Source organism: Aotus nancymaae, unplaced genomic scaffold, assembly GCF_030222135.1.
Source record: "Aotus nancymaae isolate 86718 unplaced genomic scaffold, 86718_ANA_hifiasm-v0.15.2.pri h1tg000049l, whole genome shotgun sequence".
Taxonomy (NCBI): Eukaryota; Metazoa; Chordata; class Mammalia; order Primates; family Aotidae; genus Aotus; species Aotus nancymaae.
Genome location: NW_026988463.1, coordinates 22,069,097 through 22,088,427, shown reverse-complemented (window position 1 = coordinate 22,088,427; position 19,331 = coordinate 22,069,097). Strand labels below are relative to the sequence as shown.

General features: G+C 42.5%; 1 protein-coding gene across 2 annotated transcripts in view; it reads right to left on the bottom strand.

The window, feature by feature from the left end:
• Positions 1-19,331, bottom strand: part of PRKCB (protein kinase C beta) — a 385,173-nt gene that overhangs the window by 230,970 nt on the left and 134,872 nt on the right. For both annotated transcript variants that reach the window (XM_012464746.2, XM_012464745.2), the window contains exon 3: positions 1,743-1,825. In XM_012464746.2, coding sequence (XP_012320169.1) covers positions 1,743-1,825 — 83 coding nt within the window. The remainder of the gene's footprint in view (positions 1-1,742; positions 1,826-19,331) is intronic.

Genomic DNA, 19,331 nt, shown 5'->3' with positions numbered 1-19,331 from the left:
CATTGGGTTATGCTGAATGCCATTCGTTATTGGGCACTGAAAGACTGTGCATGGTGGAAAGTCTTCTCAAGACAGTTTCAGCTGCATGTAAAAGAATGCCCCCAGGGTGAGACACAGTGGCTCATGCCTGTAATTTTAGCACTTTGGGAGGCCAAGGTGGGAGGATGGCTTCAGCCCAGGAATTTGAGACCAGCCTAGACAACACAGGGAAACCCTATCTTTACAAAGAAATAAAAAATTAGCCAGATGTGGTGGCATGCACTTCTAGTCCCAGCTACAGGGGAGGGTGAGGTGGGAGGGTTGTTTGAGACAGGGAGGTTGAGCTGCAGTGAGTGAGCCTTGATTGTGCCCTGCACTCTAGCCTGGGCAACAGGGCAAGATTCTGTCTCAAAAGAAAAAATAACAAAAATAAAAAAGAATGCCTCAAACAATAAGACTTTGGAAAAAAAAAAAAAAAGCTTCTTATCCCATCTATCGAGTTTGGGGATAAAAGGACTCTGAGTGGTCTCAGCAGCTCAGCAGCATCATCACGAACCCACGGTCCTTTTAACTCTTCCACTCTGCCATGCTCAGGATGTCAGCAGTGTCTCCCTCATTGACCCAAAAGGGCTGCCACAACTCTAAGCATTATATCCTTGCACAAAAGTGCCCAAGAAGACAAGGGAAGGGATGGCTCTCTCTTATCGGAAAGGAAAAAACTTTCCCAGAATCTTTCCCAGTTCTTCCCCTCAGTTCCCATTAGCAGGATTGGGTCACATGCTCATTCAGAAGCTACAAGAGAGCTGGAAAAGCAAATATCAGGAATTTTTAGCTTCCAGTCTAAGAGGTAGCCTCTGCCAGAAGGGTGAAGGTTGTGAATGGCTGCTGGGTAGGCCAATCAACAATGTACCCCAAACTTTAAACATATTTGTACCAAAACTCTTGCCATATCCTTCTATCAACCATACTGTCATTCACTTAATATTGTGCTCAAATCAATTTATCTTTTGTTTAGCCTAAATACCTTTACTTAGGTAGCAAATTCTATATCCTTATCATAAATGCAAAACCAATACTAGATATGTTTTTCCCAATCCACATTAAAGCACATTTATCATAATTAAAACAACAATTGTTTTGCCTATTTTCCCTACAGGCATCTCTTGTCCCACTAGCAGTAGTCATACTTTGATATTCACAGTAGCAGGATAAATTCATTTCTTCCTCATTTGTGGGCCGTGATATTAAGAACACCCTAACAAGCAGTGTGCTGTGGCTCATGCCTAGAATCCCAACACTTTGGGAAGCCAAGGCAGGAGGACTGCTTGAGCCCAGGAATTTGAGACCAGCCTGGCCAACATGGAAAGATTTTGTCTCTTAAAAAATAATAACAATAAAATAAAGAACACCCTAACAAAGTGCTATAACGTGCACTGTAAAGCGCCACCGAAAATACCTTTTTGCAGCCACACTACCAAGCAGGCCCCTGCCTATCACCCTCGGTGCTCCAGCTCTCAAAGTGAAGATATTAGCAAAATTGTAATAGGCAAACTAGCTGTTTCCTATCCAGCCACACCCCCTCTCAAAATGTTTTGTTTTGTTCTGTTTTCCACTAAAAGGAAAACTGTCTCAAAAGCTGTAGGTTTCCACGTGCCTTAGAATGAGATCTTCCACACTTACTCGTCTAAGCACGCTCACTCACATTTAACCACAAGGCAGCATTGACTGTGTGCAGAGAAAAGCGATTGATGCCCATTACTTACATCAGAGGCTGGACCCTTGTCAGCTCCAGGGCAGGAGAATGTGACAAATTCATGGCACCGCTTGTGCACCACAAAGCAGCAAACTGCAAAAGAGAAAATCAGGGTGGAAGGAAGGGAAGAAGGAAAGTGGAGAGGAGGAAGAGAGAGAAAGGGAGGAAAAGATCATTAAACCTGAACTTGGCCAAGTAAAGCCTTTATACCAAAATAAACAATAATGTCAGTTTCTGCAGCTTGTCCTTTGCTGAAGTCAAACTCTTAGGTACATAGATGTTTCACCTTCCATAGGAGTTAAACTTCTAAAGTTAGCTAGAGTTTAAAAGATTCTATATGCTCAAAATTACACTCCCTTGAAGATCCCTTAAAGTGCCTGGTCTTCTATTGATTTTGGAACAGAATGTTGTTTCCTGAATCAGGTGCCAGATGAAGTAGTTGGCTTGTGTTTAGGTGAATAGTGCATAAGAAATATGTATCTTTAAATCCTAGAATCACACCTAAAGAGGTGTTCACACGACGAGGGACATGTGGAAACAAGGAACAGGATGGCAGACTCATGCCCCATCTCACCAATAGCAATGTCAATCTAATAAAAGAGTGGGAAACAATAGGCAGCAACGTTTACATTGTCACTTTAATAGACTGCAAGCAAATACATATATAGACATATTTGAATTGGTCTGAATTCAATGCATCTATGCTATGGCTCCCCTGTTTGGAGATTATATCACTCTAGGGGAAATGTCTATAAAATAAAACTGCTTTTTTGTTCAAATCATCTTTTACAGTCTTGGTGTTTAAATCTTATTTTACAACCTCTAGATTGCAGGTTTCTGGAGGATGGGTGCCATGCTTTAGAGCCTGGTGTCAAGCTCAGAGCCAAGTACATGCTCAGTTAATGAAAATAGAACAGGAAACCTCAAGGCCATCCCTAGAGATACAATGGGTCTACGTGGCAATCATCAATGGTTGCTAAGATTGCAAAAAGGTACCACTTGCCTACTGAGGACAGCTCACATCACTACCTATGAAGTACTCTTGCCAAATAATCAGACATGATTGGTTCGAGTCTCTTGATGCAACTACAGATTTACAGAAAATACAAGTGACAGAGGAATATACTAAATGACCCCACAGGGATGCAATCAACCAACACCCCCCACCCAAATACCCAGAATGTAGAAAACTACAAGGCAATGAATATGGTTTCCTCAACAAATAAACTACAAGAGGGGACTGCAAGTGGGGAGAAAATAAGAGGAGAAACATATATATTCAAAGAAATTTAAGAAACATATCAACTGATTTTTTTAAATTTTACTTTAAGTTCTGGGATACATGTGCAGAATGTGCAGGTTTGTTACATAGGTATACATGTGCCATGGTGGTCTGCTGCACCTATCAACCCATATCAACTAAATTTAATATGTGGACCTTGTGTGGATTCTAGTTGGTAAAAACTAATAGTTAAAAAAAATTATAAGGCAATCAGGGAAATGGATATACTCACTTTCTGATGACATTAGGGAATTACTGTTACTGATATTAGGGAATTAAAAATAATTGGTGTGACAATGCTCTTGAGTTTTTTTGTTATAGAATCCTTATCTTTGAGGATACCTCTTAAAAGCTTTATGGATAAAATAATTCAATTTAAAATAATTCAGTATGTTAAGGTGGGGACAGAAAGGGGAGGATTACAGATGAAAAAGAAATTGATCATGATGTGGTCATTATTGAACTGGTGATGCACACATGAGGATGCATTATACTGATCTGTTACTTTTACATATGTTCAATCTTTTCCATAATATGAAAAGTCTGAAACAGAGAAAGACACAGAGAAACAGAGAAAACTCAAGTTAAAAGACATGTGGGTTGCAGGAGGGTTACAAAATTAAAATGTGCTGAATCTTATATTCCTCAAAAGATTACAGATATTGAGAAATTGCATATAGGACATTATAAGTTTAAATATGTGTGTTAACAATTAAGGGTAAAAATAAGAGTATAAACTGGGTATGGTGGCTCAGGTCTATAATCCCAGCACTTTGGGAAGCCAAGGCAGGAGGATCACTTGAGCCCAAGAGTTTGAGACAAACCTGGGCAACATAGTGAGACTCCATCGCTACAAAAAATAAAAGATTGGCCAGACATGGTGGTGCATGCCTGCAGTCCAGCTACTCTGGAGGCTGAGGCGGGAGGATTGCTTGAGCCCAGAAAGTTGGGACTGCAGTGAGCTGTGATTGCATCATTGCACTTCAGCCAGGGCAACATAATGAGACCCTGTCTCAAAAATAAATAAATGAGGCTGGGCGCGGTGGCTCACGCCTGTAATCCCAGCACTTTGGGAGGCCGAGGCAGGTGGATCACGAGGTCAAGAGATTGAAACCATCCTGGTCAACATGGTGAAACCCGTCTCTACTAAAAATACAAAAAAATATAGCTGGGCACGGTGGTGCGTGCCTGTAATCCCAGCTACTCAGGAGGCTGGGGCAGGAGAATCGCTTGAACCCAGGAGGCGGAGGTTGCGGTGAGCCGAGATCGCGCCATTGCACTCCAGCCTGGGTAACAAGAGCGAAACTCCGTCTCAATAAATAAATAAATAAATAAATGAGATTAGGAAAATTATGTATTCCTTTTAAACCACTAAAAGGAAAAACTGGACAAAGAAAGATAGTCCAAGTACACTTCAAACAGCCTTCTTCATGCTCCAAGGTCATATAAATACTACTCTTTGGAATTTTTTTGTACTTTTATGGGGCATAATTTCCACTTTAAACTCTTCGGTCCATCTGTAATTTCTTGGAATCTAATGTGAAATGGGAATCCAATTTGCCATTTTTTTCCAAAGCAGTTTCCAATTGTCCCAGCATCCTTTGTTGAATAATTCATCCTTTCCCACTGATTTCAAATGCCAACTTTATTATATGTTCAATAATCATATACACTGGGGTCTGTCTTTGGGCCTTCTATTCTGTGCCACTGATCTGTCTTCTAGGATAGCAATATGGGCTTTAATTATAGTAGCTCTGTAATATGTCGTATCTTGGCAGGGCGAGTTCTCCCTCATTATCCTTATCTTCAACATTTTCTTGGCTATCACTGCATTTTTATTCTTCCAAGTAAACTTTAGAATCAGTTTATCAAGATTTTAAAAATACCAATGGAATTTTTATTGGAATTGTATTCAGTCAACCCCCAGCCTCCAAAATATGATTGGGATTTTGATTGAAATCATGTTAAATTTAGAAATTAAATTCAAGATAATTGACGCCTTGACAACAATGAATCTTTCCATCAGGAAATGGTTGTCCCCTTGTTGAACTCTTATTTTCTTTATATTAGTCCTACACATTGTTCCTTTAGTATCATCTAAAGGAGGCTTCTTTTTAATTTTTTTTTCTTAGAAATTCACTTTTTCTTAACATCTCCTTCTTGAATTACAACTAAGGGATTCTTTTGTATGCTATTGTAAATTTGACATGTGTTCATTTTGTTTCCCAACTGGTCATTTTTTAAAAATGGGAAAGCAAATAGCTGTGTGTGGTGGATCACGCCTGTAATCCCAGCACTTTGGGAGGCCAAGGCAGGCAGATCACTTGAGGCCAGCAGTTCGAGACCAGCCCAGCCAACGTGGTGAAATCCTGTCTCTACTAAAAATACAAAAACTCAGCCTGGCATGGTGGCAGGCACCTGTAGTCCCAGCTACTCAGAAGGCTGAGGCAGGAGAATCACTTGAACCCAGGAGGTGGAGGTTGAAGTGAGCCAAGATTGTGCCACTGCACTCCAGCCTGGGCAACAGAGTGAGACTCCACTTCAAAAAAATAAAACAAAACAAAAGGAAAGAAATAGATTTTTATCATATTTATTTTAAAGCATTTTTTTAAAAAAACTCAAATAGTTTTGTGGGGTTTTAGTTGCTTCCTTTGAGTTTTCCAGACAGAAAACCATATTACCCCAAATAATATTTTTATTATTTTCTCTTTTCCACTTGTCATATTTCCACGTTCAACTTTCCCTTTTATTCATCATGAAAGGAAAAGATGACAGCATAGTCTTGTCCCATTCCCGAGCTTTCCCCGGCTTAACCTCCCTCTCCTTCTCTACACTTTAACCACACAGGAAAGTTTTCCACCTGTACTCAAACTAACTTTTAGAACTTATCTTTTCCTTAGAAATTATCCACAGTGTTCTCAGTGTGTTTAAATTGTAGCATCTTATCTGGGATGATCTTACACTTTTTCTCTTTCTTTCCTCATATTATATTGTTAGGTCGTCTCTCATTTTTTTTCCAGAAGTTTATGTTCTTTCTTGTCTATTTTTATCATTCCATCACATTAAGGAAGCAGATTATGATTCTGTGGATCAACTCTACCTGGTTTTATTCTACTTTATTAATTGCTACTTTAACTTTTTTTGTTCTATGTATCTGTGATTGTAGTGCTTAATTGTATTTGTGTTACTTATTGGTTGGGAATGCGAATTCCGGAGTCTGCTGGCCAGGTGTGCATCCTGTCTCTATCATTTGCGAACTCCAAGACTAGGTACACTATCTCAACTTCCTATATACTTCAGCTTCCTCTCTGGAAAACGACGGTGATAACAGGACCCATATCACAGTGGTGTTGTCAGAATTACACGAGTTATTCCACGCTTAGAACCACGCCAACCATATCACGACTATTCTATAAATGTCAGCTAATATTATCCACTGTACTTTTTACAGCTTCTTGAATTGACTGCTCAATTCATTTATTTCCATTCTTCTTCATTAAACATTTAAAGAGGTTATGGCTAAAAACCTTTCTTTTAAGTACAGTTTTGGCTGCATCCTATCATTTATATATAGTCCCATCATAATATCAAGTTTCTAAGTGGTCTCTTAGCAGAGTTTTAATTTATTCTTTGACCCAGAACTATTTAGGAAAGTATTTTCCCCCATTTTCAAGTAGTTGCTTTATTCTACAACCTTTCTTCCAAACTCTAAAACATGTTATTTTCTAAAAAAAAAAAAAATTAGCCAGGTATGGTGGCAGGCCCCTGTAATCCCAGCTACCTATGAGACTGAGGCAGGAGAATCACTGGAACCTGGGAGGCGGAGGCTGCAGTGAGCCAAGATCGAACCACTGCACTCCAGCCTGGGCAACCGAGCAAGACTCCATTTCAAAAAAAAAAAAAAAAGATATCAGTTATTATCTTATTCATCTTCATCCCCTTTAGAGACAGAAGAGGGGATAACTCATCTCTAGTCTCCTAGTGTCTACCACAATTTCTGGTACATAATTGATGTTTAGTAAATAAATGTTTGGTGAATGAATGAACCTAAAAATGAACATCATAGGTCATAGAAAAAGGAGAAAACATAACCAACTTCATGGCAGACGTAGCTCAAGGCTGATCCTCCACATTGCACCAGCATGGATAGTTGTCAATGCAACGACTGTCAAGGTCACTTTAGGTAGCCTTCCAATTAGCCACAGAAATGAATAGTCCATCACCACTGAGACAGAATCAATACACCAAGTGAACCCAGCATGATCTGCAGAGAAGCTGAGAACAGACTCTGAAAAACCTGATGAGCTTCTGATGCAGGTAACTCCTTTACACAGTGTGTTTCTGAAAAGTTGTGCAAATCAAATTTCTCATTAACTAAAATGCTTTGAAGAAAATAGTAGGACTGCTTATTTAAAGAAAAAAATCAAATCCTTTTGTGACACAAATAAACACCCCCTCATTTCTATTTGGCAAATTCAGGATAAGATCAGTTTTTGTTTTTGTTTTTGTTTGTAAAGAAGAGGCAACATTTACTGAGCTGCTGAAAAAAATGTGCTAGGCCCTAGTTTCAAAGAGGTACCCAGTTAAGAGCCCAGAATCTCCAGATGTTTCATAGTTTATTCAAGAATTCCCTGCTCTACAAAGATTGAAAGCCTGCAGCCCTCTGACCCCAGTCTATAGCAAGGCTTTACTAGAACGACACAATGGAGTCTGAAACTCAAAGGTTTAGGGGCCAGGTGAGCAATGGAAATGTCTGAAGGCCAGGTAGGGGACTACATGCATGGTCTGTTTAAAAGGGGAAATTGCTACTCAGCTCCAGCAGAGAATGAAAAAAAAGTCTCAAGTGCTATCCACCTCCCACCCTCCCTTATTACATTCAAGATCAGAAAGGCCACCTGAAGCTGAGTGCAGTGGCTCACATCTATAATCCCAGCACTTTGGGAGGTCGAGGCAGGAGGACTGCTTGAGCCCAGGAGTTCAAGACCAGCCTGGGCAACATGGCAAGACTCCATCTCTACAAAATTAAAAACTTTAGCTGGGCATGGTGGTGTGCACCTGTGGTCCCAGCTACTTGGGAAGCTGAGGGAGGAGGATGCTTGAACCCGGGAGACTGGGAGGTCAAGGCTACAGTGAGCTGTGTTAACATCACTGCCGTCCAGCCTGGGCAACAGAGTGAGAAGAAAGAAAGAAAAGAAACGGGGGGGGGGAAGGAGAAAGAGAGAGGAAGGAGAGAGAGAGAAAGAAAGAAAGAGAAAAAGAGAGAGAGGGAGGGAGGGAGGGAGGAAGGAGAGAGAGAGAAAGAAAGAAAGGAAGGAAGGAAGGAAGGAAGGAAGGAAGGAAGGAAGGAAGGAAGGAAGGAAGGAAGGAAGGAAGGGAAAGTAAGAGGGAAGGAAAGAAGGAAGGAGAGAGAGAGAAAGAAAGAAAGAAAAAGAAAGAAAGAAAGGCCACCTGCCAGCTCTGTAGGCAGAATAACATGCCCACCCCTCACCCCCTGCCATCACCACCAGATATCCACATCCTAATCCTGGAACCTGTGAATATGTTATTTACATGACAAAATTGACTTTGCAGAGGTGATTGAATTAAGAATCTTGAGAAGGGGGGTTATACTAGATTATCTGGATGAGCCCAGTGTGATCACAGGGTTCCTTATAGGAGTGGGGGGAAGAGAGTCAGAGTCAGAGGATGAGACTCAGAGTCAGATGGAAGCAGAGGTTGGAGTCATGCCATTTCTGGAAGGGGACACAAGCCAAGGAATGTGGGTGGCCTCTAGAAAAGGTAAGAAACAGATTGTCCCCTAGAGACTCCAGAAGAAAGGCAGCCCTGCCGACACCTCGATTTCAGCCCCAGAAGACCTACTGTTCAGAATGTTGACATCTGGAAGTATAAGATCATAAATGTGTGCCATTTTAGGCCAGGAAATTTGTGGTAATTTGTTACAGCAGCAATAAGCAACACAGATCAGCAAGAATAAGAAACACCTGGTTAATCCCAGATGGAAGGAGTAGAGTGTAGCCAAAAGCTCAGGGGAAAGGGGCCCTCTCAGATGTTTCTGCCCCGGGAAAAGCACTGAGATCTTAACTCTGCTTCACACTGCACTTCACCCCCAACTCCCAAATTTTAGTGCTTTATGATAACCACAAAAATTTACTCATTGCATTCCAAAGATGACTAAATTAAATCATCAAAAACATGTATATTTTCAGTTTGGAGTTGATTCCCCTCTTGTACACAATTCTCACTGAGGTCTCTAGTGGAAAACCGACATTCTTAGGAAGCAACCTTCGCCCTTAAATCCATGTCAACCTGGGATAGAAATTCTAGCACCAGCTGCAGTACCTGTGGTGGGAGAAGAAATGAGAAGCCCATCATTTCTGGAATCAGGTGGACCTTGGTTTGAATCCGCATTTTACCACCTATAAGCTGAAGGGCATTATCTCAGTGTCTCCACCTCTCTGAGCCTTATTTTATAACAGTACCTACTTATATAAGGTTGTCGTGCAGCTCAAATAAGACAACACATGCAAACTGCTTGGTGGAAAGGAGTATTTGAGTTGGAGCCACTGGTATGCAGATTTTGCTCTACAGCTGCTGGGAGAACCACTCTTTCCTCCTAGGTCAAAGCTGACCCACAGGCTTATCCGCATTAAACTCTGCCTCATGCCCAAGATGAAGTGGGGATCCCCCAGGTGATTTCCTGAACTGTCTCCATGATCAAAGACAGAAGGGTCTGGTCACCATTTCTGCCCAATGGCTGGCTTCACTAGCACTAAGAAGAGGGACTCACAGGATCATGCTATTGAGTTTGCAAAGGGCTTTCATATCCGTGCTTAATCTGAGCATCATCACAGTCCTGTGAGGAAGGTGCTATGATTCTCATTATATCTTTTATAAAGAAAAAGTCTTGCTCTGTTGCCTAGGCTGGACGTGCACCTCCATCATCTTCTTTTCCCCACACTAACACATCTGGGAGGGTCTGTTCCATCTTCCTACATAGAGAATGACCCCATTCTGTTTGCACAACTGCATCTGTTCCATTGTATAGGTGGCCTTCCTTGAATTTGCCCAGTCTTATGGGAAATTAATTAAAGTTCTGATGATGATTATTTCTTCCTGGAAGAGGGAAGGAAGAGACAGCAAACTTCATTTGCTTATTCACAGCCAAGCACTAAAGAGGAAAAACAAAAGAAACAGCAGTAACTTTGCAGTGGTCAGCAACTGCAGGAAAAGACTGTTTTACTTTCTAATTGTAACCAAATTTATTTAACTAAGGAAGATAAAGCAGTTGAGCCAACAAGAGGAAAAGAACAGGCCTGAGAAGGAAATAAATCCACCAGAAGAAAGCTGTCCCCTCCTCTTCCTTCTGCTGTAAAACCCTGGGACAGCCAGATGGGAGAGGTGCAATCATAGCTCACTGCAGTCTTAAACTCCTGGGCTCAAGCAATCCTCTGGCCTCAGCCTCCTGAGTAGATGAGACTACAGGCATGTATCACCATGCCTGGCTAATTTTTTAGGTTTTTTTAAAGACAGGATCTCAGTATGTTGCCCAGGCTGGTCTCAAACTCCTGACCTCAAGTGATCCTACTGCCTTGGGTCCTCATTATATCGACAGGAACACCGATGCTTGGAGAGAAGTGATTTGCCCAAGGGTGTTCAGCTAGTCCATGTTAACACTTGTATTTGAAGCCAGTTTGTCTTCCTCTAGAGCCCACACTCTCAACTCACACAGTGCAGTTACATGTGTGTTTGTCATTCATCTCACTGTTCCAGGAGAAAGCCTCCCCTGCTTTCCTCACCCCCGCTATTCAGTCAGTTGCTAAATCCCACTGATTCTTCCTTCACAACACCTTTTATGCCATATCTTCCTGTACATTCCCCACTGACTCCCACAGTCTGTGATTCCCCCACAGACATGGAATTTTACAATAAAGACTTAACTGGTGTCCACAGAGATTGCAGTCACCTTGATATCTCATCCCTATGAGCCCAAGTTTTCATAACCACAAAGGATCTAAGACCATCCATGGCATATGAGTGCTACAAAATCTAAATGAGATGTCACGTGTGAATGTACAGCACCTTCTCAATGAAGGTTCATTTACTTCCTTCCGGGATGGAGGGGCTCATGGCATAAGCTCTGCAGCTGAGCTTCCTGGATTCTACACTGTGTGTCACTGTTGATAACTACGTGACCTTGAATATGCCCATTGTCTTTGCTGTGTCTCATTTTCTAGTCTATAAAATAAGGACAATGATAGTACTTTCCTCACAGAGTTGTTATGAGGATTAAGTGGGTTATCTTAGCACAGTGTGTGGACACAGAAGTGACTAATAGATGCTAAGAAGTGTCAATATTATCCCTACCTACTTCTGCCCACTCCATGTAGCCTGTGCACTCCTGGAAAAATCACCTTCTGAAGATTCAGCTTTGATATTAGTTTCCTGCTTCAACACATCCACTGGCTCTCTATTGCCTAAATCTGCAGTGCCCAGTGTGGTAGCTATCAGCCACAGGGAGCTATGTAAAACTAAATTAGTTAAATAAAATCTAAAATGCCAATAAAAATCTTCATTCATGCCAGCTACTTTTCCAGTACTTGATGCCACATGCGTCTAGAGACAACATCATTGGATAGTACAGATATAAGACATTTACAGCATTATTGGAAGTCTTATTGGATAGCAGGAGCCTCAAGATTCAAGTCTAAAATGCTTAGTCCGGCATCCACCCACAGTATACCTACCATCTAACTTGACTCTCATCTCCTGTCACTCCACTGCCCCACACTCTGGCCAGGCGAGACAACCGTCCATTTCCATTGTATATTTTACACATTCCCTATTGTGTACATTGGTTGCACAAACAAATCAATACCCACAGCCCATCCCATGCAGTCCACAAATGAAACTTAAAGCAGAGGAGCTTAGTTTTCTAGCCAGTGGACAGAAGACCAGATTGGAATAGAAACAGCACATTCCACAGGACAATTCAGCTCAGTATCCCTGAGGGACAGATGACAGGTCACTCATCCTACCTACCTTAACACAGGGGTGACAAACGCAAATGCTGCAGAGGCCAGGCCTGTGACTAAGTGATGGAAGGCTGGTGTGACACAGAAGGAAAGGGATACGGTGGGACTGGGCTGAACTGAAGGGCATATGCCCTTCCAAGGGACACTCAGCTCTAGCCAACAGTGGCTCTGGGTTTACTGGTCCAGAGTTGTGAAATAGGATTTTTTTTAAAAGCTCTGTACAGGCCATCTAAACACATCTAAGTGCTGCCAGTTTATAAGCTCTCTTAGCTGGTCATTCAGCCTCAAATATTTCCAGCTTGGTTGTATGAATTTCTTAGTCAAAATATCCCCAATCTTAGAATGAAGATAAGACCACCTATTTCACATATAGTTGTAAAGGTGAGATCAGATTCATGTGCCTACCATGTGCCTGGCTTATACCTAATTCTTACTAAATCTATGAATGAATGAATGAATGAATGAGCAATGAATGAATGAATGGGCTCTTTTGGTCTCTCCCACACTCAGAAATCACTCATCGCAGCTGAGTAGAGGAAGGTGAACAGAGACCATGGGCAGGGAGATGGTGTGTGTGAATCTGTGGGCAGCCAGCCCCAACACAGACAAGCTGCAAGAGTTCAGGGGTCATCCTGTAGCCCTGTCTGGCCAGCTTTCAGCATACAGGGAGCATTTCTTTCAAAAGAATATAGCATGCTTGTGACTTAAAAATTCCAACATTACAAATGAGTATACAGTTGAGAATCACCACCCTACTTCATCACCAGAGAGAGTCGTTCTTTCCAGTCTCCTGTGTATCCTTCTAGAGACATTCTCTGTATGTGCGAGCACATGTATGAGTCTATCTGTAGGTATGGACTGAGACAGTCCCTATTTCATTTTTTTTTTTTTTTTTTTAATCTAGGTCCCTGCTGTTTTGCCCATATACGATTCTACAGCACTGGTTCTCAGCCCTGGCTTGCCAGGAGTTACCCTGGAACTTTTAAAATGAAAAGTGCTCAGGTCCCACTCCCAGAGATTCTAATTTAATGGGGCTGTGGGGAGAAGGAGGCAGGCAGGCATCAGTACATTCAAAAAGCTCCTGGGTAATTCAAATGTGTTTGGGAGAGCTAAACACTGCTACTCTGGACACACCTCCACCACCTGCTTTTCCCCACACTAACACATCTGGGAGGGTCTGTTCCATCTCCCTATGTAGAGAATGATCCCATTCTGTTTGCACATCTGCATCTGCTCCATTGTATAGGTGGCCTTCCTTGAATTTGCCCAGTCTTATGGGAAATTCTTAAAGTTCTGATGATGATTATTTCTTCCTGGAAGAAGGGAGGAAGAGACAGCAAACTTCATTTGCTTATTCACAGCCAAGCACTAAAGAGGAAAACCAAAAGAAACAGCAGTGACTTTGCAGTGGTCAGCAACCGCAGAAAAAGACTGTTTTCCTTTATGATGTAACCAAATTTATTTAACTAAGCAAGATAAAGCAGTTGAGCCAAAAAGAGGAAAAGAACAGGCCTGAGAAGGAAATAAATCCACCAGAAGAAAGCCGTCCCCTCCCCTTCCTTCTGCTGTAAAACCCTGGGACAGCCAGACCGTGGCAGAATGCCTGCTGGGGACATTCTGCCTGTTTGGGTGGCACATGGAGACTGTCCTTGACCCCATGGTCCCCCGCTTTTGACCAGGCCCCGAAAGATGCAGACAGCAGTACACAATGCCATGGTCTAAGGGGATGACACATCAGCATCTCTTCACTCGCCAGCCATATCCAGCCTTAGATTGCTCAGACCAGCAGCAGGCCCAACCCCAAAACCAAGTGTCGTGGCATGTCTTGTTTCTGCCTGACAGCATCCATCCTTCATGCTTCTCCTTTGGGGAATTGCTCTTCACTGGTTCACCATTTGTGTGGGTCAGCTAAGGTTGCCCTCATCCTCTGACTCTAAGGGTGGACGTGGGACCTGGGCCACAGTGGGGATTCAGGCGTGGGCATGTGACTCAGGTCACCCAAAGAGAATCAGCTCAGGACGTTTGCTGGAATTATTAGGAAAGAGGGTTTATTTTCCAGCAGAGTTGTTAAACTGGTAGGGAATAAATTTGCATCTGACATCCTTTATTTGGGGGGCGGGGGTTGGTTTGTGGGCTTTTTTGAGACTGTCACCCAAGCTGGAGTGCAGTGATGTGATTATGGTTGACTGCAACCTTGAACACCTGGATTCATGCAACTCTCTCATCTCAATATTTCTAGTAGCTTACAGGTGTACACCACTACACCCGAGTATTTTTTTTTCTTTCATAGAGATGGGGTCTCGCTAGGTTAACCAGGCTAATTTCAAACTCCTGCCTTCAAGTGGTCCTCTTGCTTCAGCCTCCCAAAGTGCTGTGTCTGCCATATTTATCATCATTAAGGAAAAGCTTTTTAGAGAATGAAGCCAAGAGGTACCTCATGACCACACTGGATCACCTAAATCCAGCCAGACCTGAAGAACTCTCAATTTTTCTGTACAAGCCAGTAAATGCCTCTTTTCCTAAACCAACTTGAATTGGGTTTTTGTCTCTTGTGACCAAAGGTGTCCTGACTAATAAACCAAAGGTAAGAAGTTGAAGGGTAGGCTGTGGGGGGCCTTATTTCTCTTGTGCTTCCTATGTTCCTATAAGTAAGCCTTTTGTTTTTTTAGGAGCTTGGTGTTACAAGCACTCAACTCCCTCAGTCCATGTTGGTGAATTCAGGAAAGTTGGGATACAGTTTGATCCTTCCCTTAATTCCTCTAGGTATTGCAGCCCTCAGTGAAGACATCGGCACCTAGGATTCTGCTCAGGTGAGAGAAAGTGTCAGGAACTATGAGGTTTGCCAGGTCTGCTGTGCCTATGAGTGCCTGTTACTCAGGCATCTTCTCAGTAAGTGCCTTTAGGAGGGGCACATCCACCTCACTGATACAATGGCGATTTAGACCCTTTGCCCCTACCAGCATGCTCCCCTTGCTGGTAAAGGAAAGGCCACAGAGTCACAAGCTGCACCCTTGACAATGAATGACAATGAATGACAGCCACCAAATTGTGCTTCTAGGGGTGGCACAATCTCTGGGCTACCTTGAAGCCCAGAGATAAATGCATGTCAATCTCAGGCCCCCAACTCATTCTAAAAAGGCAAATGGAAAAAGCTTAATGAAAAACACTACCAACAATTCTGCAAGGGGAGATGACTTACTAAGTGGATATTGCAAATCATACACAGAACCATGGAGACTACAAAAAGCATCTGTTGGTTTTGCCTGCCCAGCGTCCACTCCCTCTTCTGTGGTAGCTGGAATGTTGCTTTTCCTTTGGGAAGCCATCCTTCCTCCATGGTATGCAGTCCTCATGGGGCTGTCAAGTGAGGTGCCTGGCTTTCCCCTTTCACATGACTGAACATTGCAACATCAGGGAATCACACTGTTCTCCCTGGGTTTTGATTCTTGGGCAAAGAAACGCAAGGATAGAAAACAGCTGGAGCTGATTCATCCCAATGGTGTCACCCTGTGAAGGTCATCCATTAGCTCCTGCCACCCAGATCCCCAGAGCCACCCTGGGGCCCTGTGTTTTCTAAGGCCAGGCATTGCTTGTGTGCCACCCCATAATCCTTTCAGTCTTTTTTTCTTTAGATAACTGGAGTTTATTTGTGTACTTACAAATGACGAAAGAACGCAAACCAATCCAGACACCTGATCTCACCCCAGATTGATGCAAATATCTCTTCCATGACATCCCTGAAGGATGGTCACCAAGCAGCTCCCTGCACACTTCCAGGACGAGGAGCTCTCTGCCTCCTAAGGACAGCTCTAACATTAGAGTTCTTTCCATTGCGCAGAAGTCAGCCTCCCAGTGACTCCTGATCCTGCCCGCTGTGGCCCCATCCTCCTTTTATTGGCTCCTCCTTCCGCTCTCCAGCCCTTCCCTATCCTAGAGGAAGTTCTCGAGGCTCTGTCCTAGGTGCTGATCTCTACCCGGTGGACGCTCTGTCAACGGGGCATCTTGTCAATCCAAGGGACCTCAGGAATTCTACTCCTGCTGGTTTCTCTCAGTCCTGTGCTCCCCCCTCCCCAAGCCCCACACCTCTCTGTCTATCTGTCTCCTCAGCATCACCATTTAGATGAGCAGAACATACCCCAAACCAGGTTCTCATTCTTCTGCCTCATTTCTCAGGATGTGCCTGCATCCCTCACCCTGGGACTCACCTTTCTCTCCTCCTTCACCGCCACCACCACTCACTTCGAAACACCAATTCTGTCCAGCCTAGCCCCTAATTATCACTCAAAACCAGACCACTGCCCCCTTGGCAAATTATATATATATATATATATATATATATATATATATATATATATACTCTCTCTCTCTGAGAGAGAGAGAGAGAGAGAGAGAGAGATAGAACGCACACCACTGTCATGAATATATATATATATATTCATCTTGGGAAGCTAAGGAAGGTGAATAGCTTGAGCCCAGGAATTTGTGACCAGCCTTGGTAACACAGCAAAAAAAACACCATCTCTACAAAAAACACAAAAGATGAGTGGGGCCAGGTGGCACACACCTGTACTCCCAGCTACCCAGGTAGCTGGGGTGGGAGAATCACTTGAGCCCAGGAAGTTAAGGATGCAGTGAGCCACAATTGTGCCATTGCACTCCAGCCTGGCCAACAGATGAGACCCTGTCTCAAAATAAGAAAAAAAAAAATTATTATTTCCTTGGGGATTAAATATCACTTCCGTCCTGACATGCCAATCTAGGTTTAATGTGCTCACTGTATGTTCCCATTTGACTTAGCGTCTCCAAGCCACTTAATTATTTTCAACCATAAAATGGGAATAAAAAGAGTACCTACTCATAGAGTTGCTGGGATTCAATGTGACATCACATTAAAGACACTAAAAGAGGCTGGGTATCGTGACTCACACCTATAATGCCAGCACTTTGGGAGGCCGAGGTGGGTGGATCACCTGAAGTCAGGAGTTTGAGACCAGCCTGGCCAACCTGGTGAAACCCCCGTGTCTACTAAAAATACAAAAATTAGCCGGGCATGGTCGTGGTTGCCTGTAATCTCAGCTACTTGGGAGACTGAGGCAGGAGAATCACTTGAACCCGGGAGGTGGAGGTTGCAGTGAGCCAAGATTGTGCCACTGCACTCCAGCCTGTGTGACAGAGCAAGACTCCATCTCAATGAAATTAAAAATTAAAAAGAAAAAAAATCATTTCCTTGGGAATTAAACATCACTTCCACCCTGACCTGCCAGTCTAGGTTTAATGTGCTCACTGTAAGTCTCCATTTGACTTAATGTCTCCAAGTCATTTTATTATTTTCAACCATAAAATGAGAATAAGAAGAGTACCTACTCATAGAGTTGCTGGGTTTAATGTGACATACATTAAAAACACTAAAATAAAAAACTAAACCTTAACACTGTAACAGGCACCAGTTCATCATAAATATTAGCTATTGTTATTGTTGTTGTGAATGATAAAAGTATCTTTCCCTCCCAAACTGTTAACTCCATTAAATCAGAAAAGCCATATGTTTCGTATACCACTGTCTTCCTAATACTGACACATAACAGGAGCTGAGTGTTTAACTGGCTGATTGGTTGTGATTTGAAGCTCACGACAGTAGACCATACTCCCTCACTCTTTTCTCCATGTCTCCCCTTCACCAGACTAAACATTTTCATTTCCTCCTAATACATTTCAGTTACAAAAGACAAAACCTTCTCACCATCATGCTAGAGGCCCTTAGGCAAGGGAAACTCAGAGCCAAAAGGCCTTCGTATGGGAGACTTTCCATTTGCTTTCTTTCTTATTTAAATAAGACAGCGAAGGGGAAAACCTAAGCACAGAAAAAAATTAAAAACTGAAAAGAAATAAGTGAAATGTGGACGGTGGTGGCTGTCTCTAGTTAAAAGGACTTTTAAGCTTTCTTCAAAGTCCTTTTCTTTATTTATCATTTCTCTGATATTTTAATATAATAAAGCAAGTACAAATTTTCATACACCTGAACTTCATGAGGCATACTTTAATACAAGAAAATACACTCAAGCCATCGTATAGGTTAGATGCATATTCCATTGAGTTTTGACAAATGTATTATACCCATATACCACCAAAATTACAGAGCACAGTCATCAGTCAAAAGGTTCCATGTACCCACCCCCAGCCCGTGGTAGACACTAATCCACTTTGTTATTATAGATTAATGGCCTCATACAGTATGCACTATTTTGTGTCTACCTTCTTGCACTTAAAATAATGATTTTGAGACTCATGCATGCACGTGTCTGTATTATCAATTAGTTCATCTTTACTGCTGAATAGTATTCCATTATCTGATTATTCCAAAGTTTGCTTATCCATTCATCTACTGATCAATATTCTGAGTTTTTTTTTTTTTTTTTTTTTTTTACAGTTTCTGGTTATTACGAATAAAGCTGCTATGAACATTCATTTATAAGTCTTCATTTATTCATTCTTTCTTGTGTGGGAATACAATTTAATTCCTCTTGAATAAATACCTGGGAGTAGAATGGCTGTATCATACTGTAACTCTTATGTTTAACTTAATCAGAAACTGCCATTGTTTTCCAAAGTGAGTGTGCCATTTTTTAAAAAAAAAAAAGGAAAACAAACCAACACATTATCTTATAATAGGTTTTGCATTCTGGATGTTCACTTAAAGACACTAGTAATTGTGGAAAACTGTTCTGTACCTAGGGCTAAAGGTACAGTCCTATGAAATGATGTAATAGAGGAAACCCTGAGAGAGGGGCCACCTCGCAGGGGCTAGCATCGCAGAGTGGGGTCAGAGATGGACAGAGGGAGCTGCAGGTGGAAATACCCCAAACTCTCCCACCCAAGTACTAACCAGGCCCGACCCTGGTGAGATCAGGTGCATTCAGGGTGGTATGGTCGTAGACAAAATACCCCAAACTCTCTCTCCTCCCACCCTCTCATCTCTTGCTGCCACCTCCCTTTGGCTTAACTCAGACAAAAGTCAACCAGCAAGGGAGTCCAGGAGATACAGTCCACAGGGTTCTACCTCCTGAGACACAGTGCAGGACAAGGAAGGGAGGAGAATTGTGGTCCCAGAGGAGGGACCAAATGGAGAGGAACCATCACACCGTCCATCCTCAAAGGGGAAAAAAGAAAGAGCAAATAGGAAACACTCCCAGAGGCCAACACTCATAAACCAAACCCCAATATGAATCTCTGGTGGCAATCACAATCACTGCTACACCTGCAACATGGACTTCATCCACAGGGAATT